The sequence below is a fragment of the Hemitrygon akajei genome, chromosome 13 (assembly GCF_048418815.1).
Source record: "Hemitrygon akajei chromosome 13, sHemAka1.3, whole genome shotgun sequence".
NCBI classification, from domain to species: Eukaryota; Metazoa; Chordata; class Chondrichthyes; order Myliobatiformes; family Dasyatidae; genus Hemitrygon; species Hemitrygon akajei.
The window spans coordinates 106,012,233-106,030,066 of NC_133136.1; the positions used below are offsets into that span (position 1 = coordinate 106,012,233).

Consider the following 17,834-nt stretch of genomic DNA (forward strand, 5'->3'; position numbering starts at 1 on the left):
AAACAACAAAGAGCAGGCAGTCAAGCGGTTCATGTCTTTGCAAAAAACCCTGAAAAGGAAACCTGAGATGCAGCAACAATACTTAGCATTCATGGAGAAGATCTTCGCTAATGGACATGCTGAAGTAGCACTGCCACTGAGAGAAGGTGAGGAGTGCTGGTACCTCCCAACATTTGGGGTTTACCGCCCACAAAAGCCCAATCAGATCAGGGTGGTCTTTGACTCCAGTGTTCAGTGCGCTGGTATCTCCCTTAATGACGTGCTACTCACAGGCCCCGACTCAAACAATACCCTTCTCGGGGTCCTGCTGCGCTTCCGGAAGGAGAAGGTCGCAATCCTAGCGGACATCCAGCAGATGTTCCATTGCTTCTTAGTACAGGAAGACCATCGTAATTTCCTCCGTTTCTTATGGCACAAGGACAATGACATTAACAAGGAAATCACTGAGTACCGGATAAAAGTCCATGTTTCCGGCAATAGTCCATCACCTGCCGTGGCCATCTATGGGCTGCAAAGAGCTTACTTGAAAGTAGTCGGGAAGGATGGTCAAGTTGAAGTAGGATTTGTAACTGGTAAAGCGAAGCTCGCTCATCAGTCCGAGCCGACAATTCCAAGGCTTGAACTGTGCGCAGCTGTCCTGGCTGTGGAAATGGCAGATCTTATCCAGGACGAGCTAGACCTAGAGCTGGATGACACCAAGTTCTACATGGACAGCAAAGTAGTGCTTGGTTATATTTATAATGAATCAAAACGTTTCTACGTGTACGTTCATAATAGAGTTCAACGTATCCACCTGTCATCAAAGCCCGAACAATGGCATTATGTATGTACCGAGGATAACCCTGCAGACCATGCATCGAGATCCTTACCTGCATCCCGCCTGGCTCAGACATCCTGGTTCACCGGAACCCCCTTCCTGTATCAGCCACCAACAGAAAAAACTCAAATGAGTGAGACATTTGAGCTGATCGAAAGAGACTCGGAAATTCGGCTGCAAATACAAACAGGAGTCACCTACCTCGAAGAATCAATACGTACCACCGAACGCTTTCAGCGGTTCTCCACTTCGAATTCTTTAGTGAGAGGACTTGTGTTCCTTATTCACATGGCCAGATCCCACAGACACTCATCCCGAAATAGTAAATGCAAGGGATGGCACAAATGTAACTTACCTCGCACTGCGGACGAATTGGTCCAGGCAAAGGACGTCATCCTTAAAGCAACTCAAAGAGCAGCTTTTGCTAGGGAGTTTTCGGCCCTCCAAGCTAGTAAACCAATACCAAAGGACAGCCCTTTGAGGAAACTCAACCCGATTCTGAAGAACGATCTCATTTGCATTGGAGGCCGGTTAATACATTCTCACCGTTCAGCTGCAGGAAAGAGCCCAGTAATCCTGCCCAAAGACAACCACGTGTCCTTACTGCTCATACGCCATCACCACGAACAGGTAAGGCATCAGGGCCATCACCTGACGGAAGGAGCAATCAGGGCAGCGGGACTGTGGATCTTGGGAGTCAAAACACTGATCAATTTAGTACTCCACACATGTGTAACCTGCAGGAAATTGCAAGGGAAGATGGAAGCTCAACGTCTGGCGGACCTCCCACCAGAACGCCTTGAAGCCTGCCCTCCTTTTACGTATGTGGGGCTCGATGTATTTGGTCCCTGGACTATCACCACTAGATGCACTAGAGGAGGACAAGCAGAGAGCAAATGGTGGGCCATCATATTCAGCTGCATGAGTTCAAGAGCGGTACACAGTGAGGTCATCGAATCTTTGGATACATCCAGCTGCATTAACGCTCTCAGGCACTTCTTTGCACTAAGAGGCCCTGCAAAACAATTAAGGTCTGATTGCGGCATGAACTTTGTTCGAGCGTCCAAGGAGCTCGGGATGGACAGAACGGTGAAAAGGTACCTCAGTGAGCAGGGATGCAACTGGGAGTTCAACACACCACACGCTCTCACATGGGAGGCACATGGGAGCGGATGATTGGTATCGCCAGAAGAAGTCTTGATTCAATGTTTCTTCCGCAATGCACCTGACTGACCCGCGAGGTACTGTGCACACTAATGGCAGAGGTCACAGCCATTATAAATGCACGACCACTCCTACCTGTGTCTTCTGACCCGGAAAACCCCTTCATACTCTCGCCATCAACGCTTCTTATGCAGAAGGCAGGAGCTCCCTCTCCACCTGGGGACTTTTCCAATAAGGATTTGTACACAAAGCAATGGAGACAGGTTCAGGCTCTTGCAAATCGGTTCTGGTCCCGTTTGAGACATGAATATCTATCTTTATTGCAACACAGACAAAGTGGACAGAACCTCACAGGAATCTTCAAGTTGGAGATTTAGTCCTCCAAGCAAATCGCCCGCAACTGCTGGCCAATGGCCAGAATCACTGCCACATTCCCTGGTAGGGATGGACATGTCAAGAAGGTTGAGTTGAAAACTTCTGACCAAGGTGATGTGAAAACTTACCAAAGGCCAGTTGCAGAAGTCGTTCCACTTCTACCTAAGGACTGATTTAGAGACTGAAGTTTTGTATTATGTTCATAGTGACCTTACGAAGGTCAGGCCCTTAAGGCATTTGTTTAGCTTTATTACATTTTCGCTTTAGTAATTCGTTTGTAATTATTTTCTAGTTAAAGTTAAGGCTGTTGAAAGTAAATTCGTTGTCTGTGATGTATCGCGGCATGTGATGACGTCACACCTGGTTTTGCTGCGGCTTGTGGGAAAATACCGGTTTGGAGAAACGGGAAGGAGGGGGCTTGTGTGTGCAGGATCAGTGCGAGAAAAGTTTCTTTCTACGCACTAAGAAACATCATAGAACCAACACCTTTTTACCATACGTTAATGTGGAAGAGTGAACAGTAAGCGGTTAATCTTACTGGGATCGTGCCTCATTGACTCCGGTTTATACTTGGTATTTAGTTCAGAGTTTTTACACCTGTTCAAGAACACTACAGTATGTGAAGCAAAACCAATAGGCTTCTCTGAATGGTCCTCCATTACGTGTGCGAGAACTGCCCTGACTCCATAGGATGAAGCGTCACATGAAAGGGTGATCGCCTTGTCTGGGTCATAGTGAACAAGCAGCTTCGCTGAGTGCAGGAGCTCTTTCACTTACTTGAAAGCTTCCTCCTGCTCTTCACCCCACCGCCACTTAGTGTCATTGTGAAGCAGCTTATACAGTGGGGCCAAAACCTTTGAGAGGTCCAGAAGAAACTTGCCATAATAATTCACAATGCCCAAAAATGATCTGAGTTCAGTGACACTCTTGGGGCTTGGGGCCTCCTTGATAGCTCTCACTTTTTCCTCCACTGGGCAAAGCCCCTCAGCTGTAATCTTTTGTCCCAGGTAGGTCACACTCGGAGCCAGGAACACACATTTTCCGCATTTCAACCGCAGCCCTGCATCTGAGAGTCTCTTCAGCATCTGTTCTAAATTAGCCAGATGCTTCCCCTCTGTGGCTTCCGTGATCAAAATATCATTAAGTTACAGTGCTACGTGCGGAATCCCCTGCAGCAAAGAGTCCATTGTCCTTGGAAAATGGCGGGGCTAGACGCCACTCCAAACACCAGGCGATTGTTTTTGAATGATCCCTTGTGCATATTGATGGTGATATACGCCTTTGAATCCTCGTCGAGCAGCAGCTGTTGGTAGGCGTGGCTCATGTCTAGCTTTGTGAACAGCTTACCCCCTGACAGGGTCGCAAACAGGTCATCCACCCATGGCAATGGGTACTCCAGCTTAGAGACCTGATTCACCGTAAGCTTGTAGTCCCCACATATCCTCATTGTTTTTTCCGCCTTCAAAACTGGAACAATAGGAGCAGCCCACCTTGAAAACTGGACGGATTCAATGATGCCCAGCCCCTGTAAACGTACCTGCTCCACTTGGCTAAGCCTTTCATGGCATAGGGCACTGACTTGGGCTTAAAAAAATGTGGTGTGGCCTCAGGGTCGACATGGAGTTTCACGGTCACGCCCTTCAGTGTGCCCAGCTCGTCCATGAAAACGTCACTATACTGCTGCAGAATGTCCTCCGTTGTGTGTGCATACTTCATGCCAGTTGAGCCGGATTTTGCAAAGCCAATCACAGCCCAAAAGACTGGGCCCACTGCCCTTAGCTATCACCAGCCTGGCTTCAGCTTTCTGACCCCCAGTTGAAATATCCACATATAACACCCCTAAATGAGGTATGGGCTGCCCTGTATAGGTCCTGAGTTTGAGCTTAGACGGTCTGATGGGAGGCAGGTTGGACCCCCATGTCCTCCTGTAGGTCTCTTCACTAATGACCAATGCTGTAGCCCCTGAATCGATCTTGAACTTAATGTCCTTTCCCTTGACAGTGACTGTGGCATAATATGGTTCTGGTGGTCCCTCATCCGTTTCCACCCCAAACATGTTGTAGGCACACGCCGCCTCTCCGTCTGCTTCTCCTAGGTGGTGTGTGGCTGCCTGAGTCTGTTGAGCTTTCCCCTGCCCAGGCTTAACCTTACCCTTTATGCTCCTGCACTTTTTAACTGTATGTCCCTTCTTGCTACAAGCATGGCAGACAGGATCTTTGAATTTACAAACATTTGCATAGTGCGTTCCTCCACACTGAAAACATTCCACCCGCTTTTCCTGTCTCCCAGTCTCCCTCCTGACTTGGAGCACTGCTGCCGACTGCGACCCCCCATATCCTTTCTGTATTTCCTTGGCATTATCAGCAGCCATTTCCAAGCCTTGAGCAATCTCTAGGGCTGTCTTGAAAGTCTACGGTGGGGTTTCCCCCAACAAGCGGCGTTGTATGGCGTCATTATTAATGCCGCATACTAATCTATCACGGAGCAGGTCATCCAACCCTGCCCCGAAATCGCAATGCTCCGATAGCTGCCGAAGCTCGGCCACAAAATCACCCACAGACTGACCTGGCTTTCGGACATGGCTGTGAAACTTGAACCATTGAACTATCACCGAAGGCTTCGGATTGTGGTGGTTCCCCACGAGCTTGGCCAGTTCGTCGTATGGAATTTCTCCCGGTTTCTGCGGTGTAGCAAAGTTCCGTATCAGCTTGTACGTCTTTGCCCCACACACACTCAGGAGAATAGAGCGCTTCTTAGCCTCCTCAGTAATTCCATTAGCACAGAAAAAGTAGCCCAACCTTTCCTTGTACTCCGGCCACTCCTCGATTTGCTCGTCGAACACACCGACCGTTCCGAACGAAGCCATCCGAACACGAGGCTCCTCGCCCGCTCACATCTTCTGATCAAAAACGGGGCCGACCCATCCACAAAACCAGTTTACCTCGTCGCCAAAAATATGTGGTAACTTTTACTTTACAAAAAGACCACTCGACAACTTGATGGCCAAAAGAGCATCTTTATCTGGGACAGCAAACGATATTTACAATACAGAGGCTTCCAGGTACCTCGTGTGGCATGGGTGGAGGAACTATATACAATGCATACTGGGAGTAAAAAGAGCAGAAGTAAAGACCCCGCCAACCCCAGTACTATTAACTTACTTTTAATAATACTCGCATTACAACATGTATCTTGCTTTTTAAGGTAAAAACCTGCTGATTTGTAGAACTTTGAAGATGGATACAGTGAAAACTTGTGTCATTTGTAGCTCTACCCAGGAGACATTCAACGTATGGAAATTATTTCGATCAATGTCATGGACACAAGAGGACATCATAAGGAAACAGAAGACGTCGAAGGAGTAGAAGGAGTTCTTGTCATCTTGTCTTGAAGTGAATCTGTTAGTGGGTTGGATTGATTGTTGTGGTGGCAACCTATTAATTGTAGGAGTAAATACTAGTAGTTTGGAGGAAAGAGCTGCTTGTCTTTTCATGTCACATTGCTAAGTATTTAGGTGCTAACCTCTTTGTTATTGACTTTGTGTCGATTGTTCTGTTCAGAGTAGGAAAGCAGAGTGACTTTGTGTCGATTGTTCTGTTCAGAGTGTGATGATTCCAATTAGCTGAACAGGTACAACAAGGTTTGGACCACAGTTTTTTTTTGTTTGTTTTTGAACATTCAAGCTTTGTTTTAAAATTTTATTGGCCTAATGTGTTCTGCACAACAGCTAGCTTTGAATTATTTCTCATTTCTCATATTTCTGGAAGTCGATGGGATTACATTAATTTGAAGATGAATGATTAAGCAATGGAATAATAATTAGAATGACAGGTCTTGGTCCATGACAATACCTTGAACTGATTTAAATTACAAATGAGGCAAATAATCAAATTTACAGAAATAAGGTAATTGACAGATGAATTTGGTAGACGACTTAAAGAAAAATATCACTATAACAAGATTTGGAATCCACTCTCTGAAATGTCAGTAGAGGAAGAAAGTTTCAAAGCATTTATAAAGCATTTGTGCGTGCATTAGAAGTGCAAACTTGCTGTAAAGTGGGATTAGTTTGAATAATTTTCCTTTGGCCTGCAAGGATAGGACAGACAAATGACATCCTTCTGTGGAATAACTCTCTTTGAACTTGATTTTATGATTTTGTGGTCATTCAACAGTACTTAAACTCAGGTTGAATGTTTACAACATAATTTCTATCTATATTCAATTTATTTCCATCCCATTTATAGTTATGTTACTTCTGTCTAATAGTTAAAAAATGAAAAGTTGGCTAAAGCTGTATAGAACACTTAATTTAAATGGATAAGAGTCTATTTATTTCAAACAGCTAAATTGGCAAAATGGAGATAGGTAATGCTGCCAATAATGGAAAGGTTAGTTAAGTGAGCTCCATAAATGGCCATTTACTGTCTAAATAACATATGCTTTGGCCAATAGCAGTAACTTTGTGAGATCTGAAGGAATGTGTTGTCCTATGAGCCAGAAATGCTGAATGAAGTTTAATCATGAGTAAGACATTCAATCATTGTGGCAGTTTTAGAATTACAGCTTTTCATCAAACAAGAGTCATTTCTTCTTCCTCATGTTTGTTAGGAAAAATAATGAAGTTGCAACTTTTTTCAAATGCAAGTTGTTCTTTATGACATAATTTATCACACATCTTAGAATGTCGTTTACTCAATTTCCTTTGTTATAAGTAAGACATCTGTCAATTCCCTTTGCTTTATAGTCTGTTATTGGAACTGAAATATTTTCTTCAGATACAACAAACAGATTCTGTGTAATTTCTGTTCACCTAGTTTTCATAGCAATAACATTTTTATATCTTCATGAACAGAAATTGTATCAAGAGGATATTTCAGTAAACTCAATTAGCTTATTTGAGTTGTCACATAGAAAACAAAATGGTAAAATAATCAAATTTGAAGTATAACCAATTTAAACAGGAGAAGTCCATAATTTGGGAAATGCATTTGAATTTAATTTTAATATGCTTAGATTTAAATATTTTCCAGTTTAACTAATTCATATCAGGAAATAAAACCACAGGTTAGCTGCAGATGACTGGGATATTCTTGAACACGGTGTACAATTTTCTTTCATTGTGTATCTACATTGGTGCATTTTTCGTTTTGCAGTCTTACACACTGAAGTAACAAATTGATGCATAATAATTTACAAGAGCTAGATGTTGTGTAACCAGTAATTTGTAGGTTAATTACTAGATTGGTTCATTATTTTTATGATGCCAGTTTTTTGCTTAGTTGCTTTCAATCAAGTGATCCACTCCCTTTGAAAGTGGAAAAGAATGCCACTTTTTTTGAACCCACTTCAAGTGTATGTAGTTTAGGATGACTTCTAGACACATTCAGTTTTCCTATTTCATAATTTTTGATGACTTTTATTTATTGTTGTAGTTAATCGCTAATTCGGTGAGTGGTGATAGAAGATTATCCCAATAAATTTTGGAGGAGCAATAGAGAGGTATTCACTGTAAATCTGCTAGTAGCTATTCAGAACATTTGTACTGTTGTTTTGTCAGGTGCAAGTGCCTCATGGTAGGGTCAAGGCTGTATAACCACACTATTCAAGCACTAGCTCAAGGAAATCTGCTATATCCATAATGTTTTGGTTGTTTTATCCAACAATATTATAAAGATTGTATTATGCAAAAGATTTATAGTTCATTCGTGATCATAACTTTTATTTTTTGTCAGCAAAATTTTATTTTTTTCTAAAGTCTAAAAGGAATTTAAATTAGTTAATAATTTGTTAAAAAAAAATTTCAGCGCAATGCTTGCTGCAAGTAATTTCATTTCCTAAGGTAAGGTCAAGTACAGGCCCATCACTACAGGAGCCAGAAAAAAAAATCCTGGATGCACTTAACAAATTGTATATTTCTAAGCCCGTTGTACAATGCTTGCCCCAGCCCATCACTGATATTCTAGGAAGGGTTCTTGTTAATCTATGAACAGTCCCAGAAATAGTGAAAGTGATTCAATATCACCATATCACCCTGGTTGCTGGGTAGTAGTTAGAATAGAATGGAATCCACAGGTTACCAACTGTTTTCACTGAGCAGTATAATAAGCTGAAGTGAGAGTGGACTGTTCTTGTGCTCATCTTATGCTGGAGTTTCAGTATTCATGGGCTCTCCATTATAAGGTAAGATAGGTCCTGCAGGTGTAGAGGTGGTGAGAAACTTAAGCCATTCAACCTTAATCAATCAAGACTTCCTTACAGGTATCTTTCAGGAAGAAGTCTCCGAAGAGTATACTGAGTAATTAAGAGCATGATTTTTGATTTAGCTGACCATATTTCTGGGTATATTCTAGTCTCAGGCTCTATTTTGGAAGTGGCAGTGCCTTTGCATGCAAACTCTCTGGGTAGGAACACTGAATTTAACAGACTACAGGATGGACATCTATTATAAAGTAATATTGCTGGAATCTGTTTTTTTTGGGTCAAAGCACTGGATAACAGTTGCAGCCCTGCTAAACTCCAGAGGTACAGTTGCCTTATGTAGGATCTATGATAAGTTCTACTAGTTACATTAGTCAGGGGAGTTTAGGTACGTAACTGCAGCTGGGGCTGGTAATCTGGGCCAGTTGTGTAGAAGTAAGCAACCAGGATTAGGACTTAGAGGCTGGTGGTAAGTAGTGGGCCTGGATTCCTGTGCCTAGGCCCTCATGAATGCATGTATGTACCTACCTATGTATGCATCCACTAATGCATAAACATTAATATCCCTGTAGTCTGCAGTTGTCTATGTGCCCTTTGCTGCCAGGCCAAGATTTTAAGGCTACCCCTTCATGAAAGAAACCATACACATAACACTTCCATTATGGGCCTGCACAGAATTCTGGTACCATATCTCATGAGCTCTGATGCCTAGATATTAAAGTTGCAGATGTGAGTAAAATAGGACTGGTAGGAAAAAAAACCAATATAAAGAACAAGCAGTGAGTAAACTTTATTCTGGAGGGCAATATTGTCTTAATGCAGTGAACATTACCATCAAGAATAAGTTAATCCTCTGTCTAAAATAAGAGAAAATCTGCAGATGCTGGAAATCTAAGCAACACACACAAAATGCTGGAGGAACTCAGCCGGCCAGGCAGCATCTATGGAAAAAAAGTACAGTTGACTTTTGGGGCTGAAACCCTTCGTCAGGACTGTCTTAGTCAGACGAAAGGCAGAATTAGTGAGTGCCTTGTGATCCTTTGTCTCACCAAAATAGTTATTGAAGAGCTGCTTCCCAATTTGCAGGGAGGGATGCCGTTCACTTTGAAGCAGAGTAGCACAGCTGCTCCAGAAGAAATTCAGAAAGCAGCACCAACCATTATACATAGATATTTTCGACCCCTTACTAAAGGCTTTGGCACATCAACCATGAGAGAACACACGTCTCCACAAATTCAATTGTTCATAAATAGTCTCCATCTTTTTTTTCCTAGTGAAATCAAGTCATGATTCTAACCACCAAGTTTACAACAGCGTTATTCTCAGTGAAGAGCAGTATCAGACAGTTCTGATGAAGGGGTGTGGTGAACTACATATACCTGTCTGGACATGCCCCCCCTGCTGACTGCTCCTGTGGCTCCTCCCACAGACCCCTGTATAAAGGCGAGTGGAGGCACTGCTCCTCCCTCAGTCTCCAGGATGTTGTGTGGTGGTCTCTTGCTGCTGACGGTGCCTTCTTCCAGCTAATAAAAGCCTATCTCGACTCATGTCTCCGAGAGTTATTGATGGTGCATCAAGGGGCTCAAGCTGAAATGTTGATTATTCATTTCCCTCCATAGGTGCAGCCTGACCTTCTGTGTTCCTCCAGCATGTTCTGTGTTCCAGATTTCCAGCATTCGCAGTCTCAGACAAGGCCCCAAGTTTGTCCTGTTATCTTTTTTGTTACAATGCTGCATCTGAACTTCAACAAACTTCCCATAGAAACAAATATTCAAAACAAATGCTAAACTGTACAACCTAGGTACAAGTCTACAGCTGTAGAGCCAAGGACACACAAACCAGAGCAATCAAGTGGCAGCTTGCAGGCGGTGCTTGTACCTGCATGGTTTGGAATCCAGCCATCTTTTAGAGGCTGGAGTCCAAGACATCTTTCATTTGTTCATTGATGCAAATGGGAAAGCAGCCTTGTATCTGGCTTTGCTCTACATCACTGAACTCCAATTCAATGTAAAGATTTTGAAAGATAAGACCAATACTCATATCATGTTAGCAGCCTCTTAATAAAGGTAGGTGTTACTGAGGAAATTCAACATCATCTTCCTTGCAGTAGCAATGCCTTTGGTTGATTTGAGGAAAAGGATTTTTGAAGATTAAGACCCCAAACCCAGTATTAATTGCATATTTTACCGGGCATAAATGATCTCTACTCTCCAATACTTGGATTTTTTACAGCAGGCACTTTGGGGGAACAAACCAGTGTAGAATATACACAGTAAACAGTAGGGTACTGAGGACCGTTGTAGAAAACATGATCTGGGAATACGGACCCATAATTCCTTGAAAGTTGTGTCACAAGTAAATAAGGTTGTAAAGGGAGCTTTTGGCACATTGGCCTTTATAAAGCAGGGTACTGAGTACAGGAGTTGGGATGTTATGTTGAAGTTCTACAGAACATTGATGAGGCCAAATTTGGAGTATTACTTGCAGCTCTGGCCACCCAACTACAGTGAAGATAATCAATAAGATTGAAAGAGTGCAAAGAAAATTTACAAGGATGTTGCCAGGACTTGAGGACCTGAATTATAGGGAAAGGTTGAATAGGTTAGGACTCTTTTTCCCTAGCGTGTTGGAAAGTGAGAGGTGATTTGACGAGTGGTTATAGATAGGGGTATGAGGGGTATAGATAGGGTATATGTAAGCAAGATTTTTCTGGCAAGTTCGGGTGAGGTGAAAGTAAGGGTCATAAATTAAGGGTGAAAGGTAAAATATTTAAGAACGAGGTACTGAGAGAGAGGGAGCTTCTTCACTCAGAGGATGGTGGGAGTGTGGAACGAGCTACCAGCAGAAGTGGTAGATTCCAACATTTAAGAAGAGTGTGGATAAATACATGGATGGGAGAGGCATGGAGGGCTCTGGTACAGGTTGATGGGACCAGGTAGAATAATTGCTTGGCATGCATGAGATGGGCTGAAGGGCCTGTTTCTCTATTGTAGTGCTCTATAACCCGGACTCCTCAAAGAAATGTAAAATGCCCACCAATTCCTGGGAATTTCTAACCATGATCGCTCAAAGTAGCATTTGGGCTATTATTGGGAATCTTGAGTCCATGCATTAGAACCTCATAGGAACTGTATGTAAGCAGCTGAAACTGCATACCACCTCACAAATTATCACAAGGCTCGTCAGATTCCCCCTGCCCCATTTCTTTCCCACCAATTCCAGATCATTAGAGAAGATTGCTCAAAAAGGAGTTGGATTTTTATTTTGGGGGGGTGTGGCTAGAGGGATCAAGGGATATAGTTAAAGATAAAGCTGGATCAGGTACTGTATCTAGATAATCTGTCATGGTAGTATTGAATGACAAAACAGGCTCAGAGTGTTGAATGGCCCTCTCCTGTTTCTTTTTTCCATGCTTATAAATTTTTGTGTTCATTTGTTAATTATTACAATTAAATTATGTAATCAGAAGACAAGATACATCAGAATCTAAACCCATCTCATGGTGCATTTAATTAATAAATTATGCTATGCTATGTGGATATTTAATCTTACTCTGCTGTGCTTCAGGAATTCAGTTAAATGCGTTCCATTGATTGCACTGTGTCCAGTTTTACAATCCTGACATTGAGTTTACTTATCGTAGAGGAAAATGTGATTGATTTGCCTGAATTTCAGCCGTAGGTCTGGCAGAAATCCGCCAGAATTAGTATCAGTGAACTGTTCCCACTGAACTGGACTCACTTTCAAGGACTCTTCATCTCATGTACCATTGTTTATTTATATATTTATTATTGTAATTCATTTTTTCTCTCTTTTGTATTTGCAAAGTTTGTTTTTGGCACCTCCTGTTGGGTGTGGCCCTTCATTGATTCTATTGTTTTTCTTGTATTTACTGTGATTGCCTGCATGACATCTCAGGGTTGTATATAGTAAGATCTGTACTTTGATAATACATTTACTTTGAACTTTGATTATTAACATTCCCTTCTCTGGGAGCTGAGCTAATCTTCCATCAGTATTATGATTGCTATAGGGAAATTGATTCAAGCATTTATCTGCTTTAGGTTGACAAAAGCAAATCAAGATTGTTCAAGGAATATGGTTGCTGAGATCTTACCAGAAGTGAAATCATATACTCAGCACTTTTACCTCTAAGGAAGTAATGATAAGTTTCCTGAAAGGATGAAGTTTCAATTTTGTTTTGGTTTAGAACATTATGTTATGAGAGCATATAAGAGAGATTAGGAGTTACACCCAATATATTAAAAAATCTGAGCTCTTAGTAACAAATTCTATTTACATGACTCTGGACAAAGAACAGTAAAATGGAACATTTTGAATCGGCCTTTGACTTGGAGACTGCATGGTTTATTTCAAAACTGATTTTGTGATAAACCGTAACTTTTGTTACATCAGAACAGGAAAGTTTTGACTGTAAATCAAATTTAATGTATAGAATATTTGGGGAAGTCCACCTAAATTTTAGTTGCAGATGGAATAATAAATCTTCTGATAATACATTTAAGCTTAAAAATGGCTAAAAAAGAGATAATTTCTACTCTTCTACCTATACAGATAATGTGTGTTTTTTGTATTGTGTTTGGATAAACAGGCTTAGATCATTGATGTAAGTAAAGTTCAAAAAAGTTCAAAGTAAATTTATTATCAAAGTGCATGTATATCACCACATACAACCCTGAGATTTATTTTCAATGAAAGACCACACCGAATGTTCAACCAATGTTCGTCATTGATTCGTCATGCAACAAACTGCAAATACAAAAAGAGAGAAAAAATAATAATGAATAAATATCGAGAACATGAGATGAAGTGTCCTTGAAAGTGAGTTCATAGGTTGTGGGAACTTTTCAATAATGGGGTGAGTGATCTTGAGTGAAGTTATCCCCTTTGGTTCAAGAGCCCAATAGTACAGGGGTGATAACTGTTCCTGAACCTAGTGGTATGAGCCCTGAGTCTCCTGTACCTTCCTGATGGCAGCAGCAAGAACAGAGCATGTCTTGGGTGGTCTGGTTCCCTGATGATGGATATTGCTTTCCTGCAACAACGCTTCATGTAGATGTGCCCAATTGTGGGGAGGGCTTTACCTGTTATGGGCCAGGCCATAACCACTACTTTTTGTAGGATTTTCTGTTCAAGGATATTGGTATTTCCATACCAGGCTGTGATGTAGCCAGACAATATACTCTCCAGCACACATTTATTAGATGTTGCATCAAAACTTCACTAACTGCTAAGGAAGTAGAGGCCCTGCCATGCTTTCTTTGTAATTGTGCTGACGTGCTGGGCCCAGTACAAGTCCTCTGAAATGGTAACACTGAAGAATTTAAAGTTGCTGACCCTCTCCACCTCTGATCCTCTGAGGAAGACAGACTGGTTGATGGACCTCTGGTTTCCTCCTCCCGAAGTTAATAATCAGCATTTTGTCTTGCTGAGATTGAATGAGACTTTATTGTTGTGACATCATTCAGCTGTTCTTAGCCACTAAGTCATAAATGGTAATGCAGGTAGAACAGGGGGGGCTAAGCACACAGCCTTGTGGAGCATCTGTGCTGATGGAGGTAGTTGCTAATCTGAACTAACTGATGTCTGCAAGTAGGTGGAGTAATGAAAAGGGTAAGACTCCTGTGAGACACAAAACTTGAAAACAATTTCAATGACTTCAGTCACAGCCTCCCGGCTGAGTTTTGCTTCATTATTTATCCCTTCCATATTCTCTCTCATTCAACTGTGGAAGGAATGTACTCAAAGAGAAACTATTTTTATCAGGTGGGTTGCCAGCTTTACAAACCTTCTAATTTTAATTTCCACTGAGCTCAATAGAATATAAATTCAGGTGGAGTGTAAAATGTTCGGATGAAATGTAAATTATTGTGTTAGCTACCCATTGGTAAATTAGCCCCCAATTCTTATCATATTTTGCCATGTTTAATTGCTATGTTTAATTTCAACTGCCTTCCCATTCAATTGTCTTCTAATTCTTCACTTCATCCTGTGAATAGTTCTGTCTGGCAATACATCTGCAAATCAGCTCCTCCCATTTCTATTTACTGCTTTCTCCTTACCTTTCATATGTTGCATTAGAGATTAGTCTTTCTGTCACTATATTCATGTTCTTTGAATTATTCAAATTGGTTTATTAATGTCACATGTACTGAGATGTAGTTAAAAATTGGTCTTGCACACTGTTCATACAAATCAAATCATTGAGGTAGAGCAAGGTTAAAAAGAAGGCAATTCAGAACAAACTAACAGCTACAGTGAAAGTACAATGCAGGTAAAGACTAATGTACAAGATCACAACAAGGTAGATGTGAAGTTTAGAGTTCATTCTATCTTGCTAGGGAGCCATTATCACCATCTTATAACAGTGGGGTAGAAGCTGTCCTTGAACCTGGTGCTTTTCAGCTTTTGTACTTTCTGCTTGATGGGAGAGGGGTGGGTAAGGTGTTTGATTATGTTTGCTGATTTACTCAGATGGTGGGAATTACAGACAGATCAAATCATTTAGTTGCATTATTTTCCCATGTATTTTTATGCTTTCAAATGCCCCTTTAAACACCCATTTGATTGTTCCTTGCCATTTGACACTCTTCTACATCTATATGATGCCCTCATTTCCATTTAGTAATTTTTATAAAGCATTTTAGGATATTCTCATTGTTAATATGGTGCTACCCCAAGATGTCACAGTAATTGTAGTGTTCCTCGTTTGAGCTACTTTGTTCACTGATTAATGCACTAACTTTAAATTACCCAATTTCTTTAAATTCCTAAATCCCTTTCTGTTTATGTTTATGACACATTAATAGATATTAACAGTCACCATTATAATAATGTTAATTTTAGCTAATAGTATGATAATTGAAATTTCCTTTGCAAGCTTTCAAGAGAGCTTTAAGCAATTAACCTTTTCATAATCTCCACATTAGGTTGGGAACAGATTATTCATTGATGCTTTTTGGTGGATTTAGCCAGTTCTTACTATTTACTTGTAATAGCTATGTTTGCATTGTACATAATAAATTTACCTGATTAAAAAGCTATCTTGTGCAACATATTTGTAAAATAGTGGTTTAAAACTACTCTTCCCTTCAATAACCAGATGTTACTTAAAGTTGTCAAAATGCCCAGATTGACCTTTCTTTGGCGAAATGTCTTGCGTGGTACTTTATTTTAACATTTCAAGGATGAATTTGCACTTGATAAAACATTAAAACAGTGCTTGAGTCTAGTTTCTATCATTCTATTCTCTCTTAGCATATTTATGATATCCTTATCAGAGGTATTAGGTGTTTCAAATGGATGAAAATCATTCATGGGTAAATTCATTTATTGTAGCATTTTCAAAAGGACATGGAATAATCATTTTACTGAAACCATTTGGAAAAAAAATGTCATGAATCAAATTAGTGACAGTTTCCACATAAACTTGGACTTAGAGTACTGCATGTTCCCACCATGTCCTATATTGACAATTAAACCCTTTTCCATTAGTTTCATAGGAGTGGATTGACCTGACTCTTTAAAGCAAATGTTTATAAAATTCAATTTATCTTACTTTATTCTTGCAGAGCATTGGCAAGTCCTGGAAAAGAGCTGAAAGATAACTTCTTGTTGGCACTGGCAGAGCGTGAAGAAGACAACCGCAGTGGGAAAATGAGTGTAAGTTCACAATCAAGGGCTCAGCTTGCATATAATTTCTATTTCTGTTGGAAAAAGTACTAGATTTGGCTTGTATTCAAATATGAATTAGGAGAAGGGGTAGATGATGTGACTACAGTGATTCTTCCTTCAGATCTATCCCAAAATGCCTTTAGTACTCTTATCAAGTATCTATTTATCACTGACTACTCTGCTTCCCTCATCCTTTGAAGAAGAGATTTCCAGTCTCACTGTACTCTAAGAAAAAGGTTTGCTTCAATCCTGTCTTAAATGATTAATCATATATTCTTAATATGTAATACTTAATACTAAGTTCAAAGTTCAAAGAAAATTTATTATCAACGTACCTATATGTTACGATAAACCCTGATATTTATTTTCTGTTCTCACACAAGAGAGAACATCCTCTCCACATGAAGGGGACTAAATTGCTGTCAAGACCAATTAGGACCAAATATGTTTCAATCAAATCGCCTCTTACTCTTCTGAGTTACATCAGAAGCAAGCCGAGCCTGCTAAATCTTTCTTCATAAGAAAATCTCTCCATTCCAACTGCCATTGAATGGACAATGGTGCAGCTTCTAAAGTTGCTGCTTCACAGCTCCTGTAGTCAAGGTTTGATCTTGACCTCTAGTGCTGTCTGTGTGCAAATTGTATATTCTTGCTGTGAGTGCATGGGTTACTCTGAATGTCTCTGTTTCCTCCCGCATTCTGAAAATAAATAGATTGGAATAACTTGCAAATTGGCCACTGTAAAGTGTCTGAAAGTGTAAATGAGCAATATAATTTGGATGCAGATTCGTGGGCCTCAGGGTCTGTTTCTATGCTGATTTCCTCTATGAAGGGTCTCAGCCCAAAATGTTGACTGTTTTCTCTTTTCCATAGATGCTGCCTAGCCTGCTGAGTTCCTCCAGCATTTTGTGTCTATTGCTTTGATTTCTAACAGATTTTCTCTTGTTTGTGATTCCTCTATGACTCTAAGCCTTTTCTGAAATGCTTCAAGTGCATTAGCATTCTTCTTTAAACAAGGCTACGTCCACACTACGCTGGATAAATCCGTAACCAAAGCTTTTTCTCTTTGTTTTTACCCTCCATCCACACTAAAACGGCGTTTTCGTCTGCCGAAACCGGAGCTTTTCAGAAACACTCTCCAGAGTGTGTAATTTTGAAAATGCTGGATTGGCCGGAGCAGTGTGGATGGGGTAACCGGAGAAATCTGAAAACGCTGTCAGACGGCAGCGCGCTATTTCATTGTTTTCTTAAATGCAACTTAACAATTTCAGAACAGACGGCAACAAGACTGAAGCGAGAAGAGTTAGAAATGTACTCACCAAATACTTTGACCCATAACTTACTGAATAAATAAGTATAATCACTTTGCCCTGTTTTCTGTCCTTGCTCATATGAAGGTGGTTTACCTATTTATGCAAGTACTTCTCTGACAATAGATGTGTAACAGCCTAATGTAACATTGTATGGAAATACAAGATAACACTGATGCAGACATGTTTTATACATTTAACAAGGGGCTTTATTAATGCAACAGAGTTCATCAGTTTTTCAATGTTCCTTGTCAGTCAGCCTGTCAGACAGA

General features: G+C 40.7%; 1 protein-coding gene across 2 annotated transcripts in view; it reads left to right on the top strand.

Annotated features, from left to right (window-relative positions):
* The window catches only part of cfap299 (cilia and flagella associated protein 299), a 611,126-nt gene that overhangs the window by 146,539 nt on the left and 446,753 nt on the right, over nucleotides 1-17,834 (top strand). For both annotated transcript variants that reach the window (XM_073065229.1, XM_073065228.1), the window contains exon 3: nucleotides 16,150-16,240. In XM_073065229.1, coding sequence (XP_072921330.1) covers nucleotides 16,150-16,240 — 91 coding nt within the window. The remainder of the gene's footprint in view (nucleotides 1-16,149; nucleotides 16,241-17,834) is intronic.